We start from the raw sequence: 2,500 nt of genomic DNA, 5'->3' as shown, positions 1-2,500 counted from the left end.
ATAATGATGATAATTATAACAATGGTAATAATGATAATCATAATGATAACAACAACAATAATAACAACAACAACAACAATAATAATAATAATAATAATAATAATGCTTCTATGAATATTTAAGAAATAATAACAATAACAATAAACAATAAAGACAACAGTGAAGATAATAAGATTATGATAAGAATAATAAAATTAGGAAAAAACAATTCCAAAGTATTAATGATAAAAGCAATAATGATGATTATAATAATAATAATAGTAACAACAATAATAATGAGGATAACGGTAATGATAGTAAAAGTAATAACAACCATTATGATGATAATCGTAATAATGATATTGATGGCATTAACAATATTGAAAATAGTAATAATGATAATGAGAAAAAATGAATATGACGAAAATATTAATGTTAATGGTGATAATATTAATAATAATAATAATAATAATAATAATAATAATAATAATAATAATAATAATAATAATAATTGTAAACACAATAACAATAATGTGCCGCAGGTACACGAAGGAATTCATCATCATCACGTGAACATTATTTGCGTAGAAGCGGATGTGTGGGCAAAGCAAACAGCCTGGACAAGACGCGGACTTGAGCAGTCGACAGGAAAGGAGGCACCATGACCCGAAGCGGCATATACATGATATGACAAAGTATGACACACCACGCGAGAAATCACGAGTGTGAAATAACAAGCAGTTTCAACCGATCGTAAAGTGTATCAATGTGGGAACAAGAAATTAAGATGGATGGCAGGTAGAAAAAGTGAAATGTGATAAATATAGTTTTAAAATTTTGATGAGACACAGAAAGTCTTCTTTCATGTATCTTTTCAACGATAAGAAATGAATAAGTGATACCACCATAGGGCGTGACCGGATGAGCCCCACATCGAAAATAAAAGGATGCCAGCGACGGAGACCGTTGGAGTAGGTCTCGGGGTAGCGCCCAGTAGCCATGTCCTTTTTGGTGGTTCGGCCCGGGAAGCCCTTTTGAAGTAATTTAGTGAACTATCGTGATGGAACATGGTGGACAGGAATTCGAAATGGAAAACAGTAACATGGGAGTCATTCTGGTAAAATGGGATTGTTTTTTAACATAATTAGGGTTAAGAAAGTGAAATTTTGTATGAACATATAACGAAATAACGATTATTAAATTTAACTAATGTGGCAATATTGTGTTAAATGTATCTCTATTAACATTTAATGGCGATAGATAGCTTATTTTGTAAGTATACTAAAGTAACTAAGTGTTTCTAAGATAGATAGCTCAACGGAAGTGTGCAGACAGTGACGAGTCCTGTTGTTGTCCGACAGAGCTTAAGATTGATTTTTTGTCTATCAAGTATTTGAATTTGTCAGAATCATTAATTTTCTTGCTTAGTGGTTGATTAATGTAATAACATAGAAATACGATTTAGTTTGTGCTTATTAAGATTAATTATTAGTGTATTCTTATAAAATAATATTCATTTCACAGAGTATGTCTATTTGATTAAGTATTTGCTTTTCTTGTAATCATTATTTTGTGTAATATGAGATAAATAATTAATCGCTTTCAGAATTATTTTAATTTGTTTGATAATATTTGGTACATTAAGATATTTTGAATGTTGTTGATTTTGTTTTCATCGTTTCGTGACTGATAATTATATAACAGTGAGTCATAACTGTCTAGTGTATGTAAAATGTCAAGATCCTAAACAATGTCTCATAGGTTTTTTGTTGATATAATCTTTGATTTTGTGATTTTATTACATAACACTGATAATGAATTATTAATTAGTAAATGTATTGATTTTCATAAAGATTTAACAATCCTTGAATAACACTAATTAATAGAGTTAATATTGTAACTTTGAAATACATCGATAAGTTATCTAAAGTATACCATAATTATTGAAAAGAATTGAACATCAAGTAATCATAATAAGTCTTCGTACTGAAAAGCATTTAGTGAATGTTGTACGGTAAAGGGGGCCACAACAAATGATGATAAAAAGAATGATAAAAACAACTATTACTACCATTATTATCATAATGACTAGGAATAACAACGGCAACAGCAGTGGTAAAAACGACATAAATTCCCGTCGGAGGCAGCTCAACGCCCGCACGAAGGGAGCTCCGAACCGCAGTAGCCGAAGAGCGCTCGCCTCCGAGCCGTCGGGGCCGATAACAAGATGCGACGCCGAAGCCTCTCGCTGCATTTATATTTCATTTTATCTCATGGAAAATATAAGCTTCCCTGATTTTCCGAGCTTCAATTACGAAGGAGTGCTCCTTGTAGGTATCCCTCAAGGCTTGTTGTAGCTGTTTACTATGATGCTTGATCATGCTTTATGGCTAAGTAGAGAAAAAATCAAATAAACCTTTGTAATATCTAAATTCAAACCAGGTGAGTGGCTGGTTCTTGGCCACAGTTAAAAAAACACGGGGTAATTCGGGCTTAAACACCACGAAATTTGGGTTAATAT

The 2,500-nt window shown here is 31.7% G+C and overlaps 1 protein-coding gene across 1 annotated transcript in view; it reads left to right on the top strand.

Annotated features, from left to right (window-relative positions):
- The first annotated feature begins 826 nt into the window (after window positions 1-826).
- The window catches only part of LOC138860426 (uncharacterized), a 7,710-nt gene continuing 6,036 nt past the window's right edge, over window positions 827-2,500 (top strand). The window contains exons 1-2 of the mRNA XM_070117956.1: window positions 827-1,096; window positions 2,072-2,309. Of these exons, the coding sequence (XP_069974057.1) occupies window positions 1,047-1,096; window positions 2,072-2,309 (288 nt within the window). The 5' untranslated portion in view covers window positions 827-1,046. The remainder of the gene's footprint in view (window positions 1,097-2,071; window positions 2,310-2,500) is intronic.

The sequence above is a fragment of the Penaeus vannamei genome, chromosome 41, assembly GCF_042767895.1.
Source record: "Penaeus vannamei isolate JL-2024 chromosome 41, ASM4276789v1, whole genome shotgun sequence".
NCBI lineage: Eukaryota > Metazoa > Arthropoda > Malacostraca > Decapoda > Penaeidae > Penaeus > Penaeus vannamei.
Note: the sequence above shows the minus strand (reverse complement) of the source record. Positions and strands in the feature narration are given on the sequence as shown.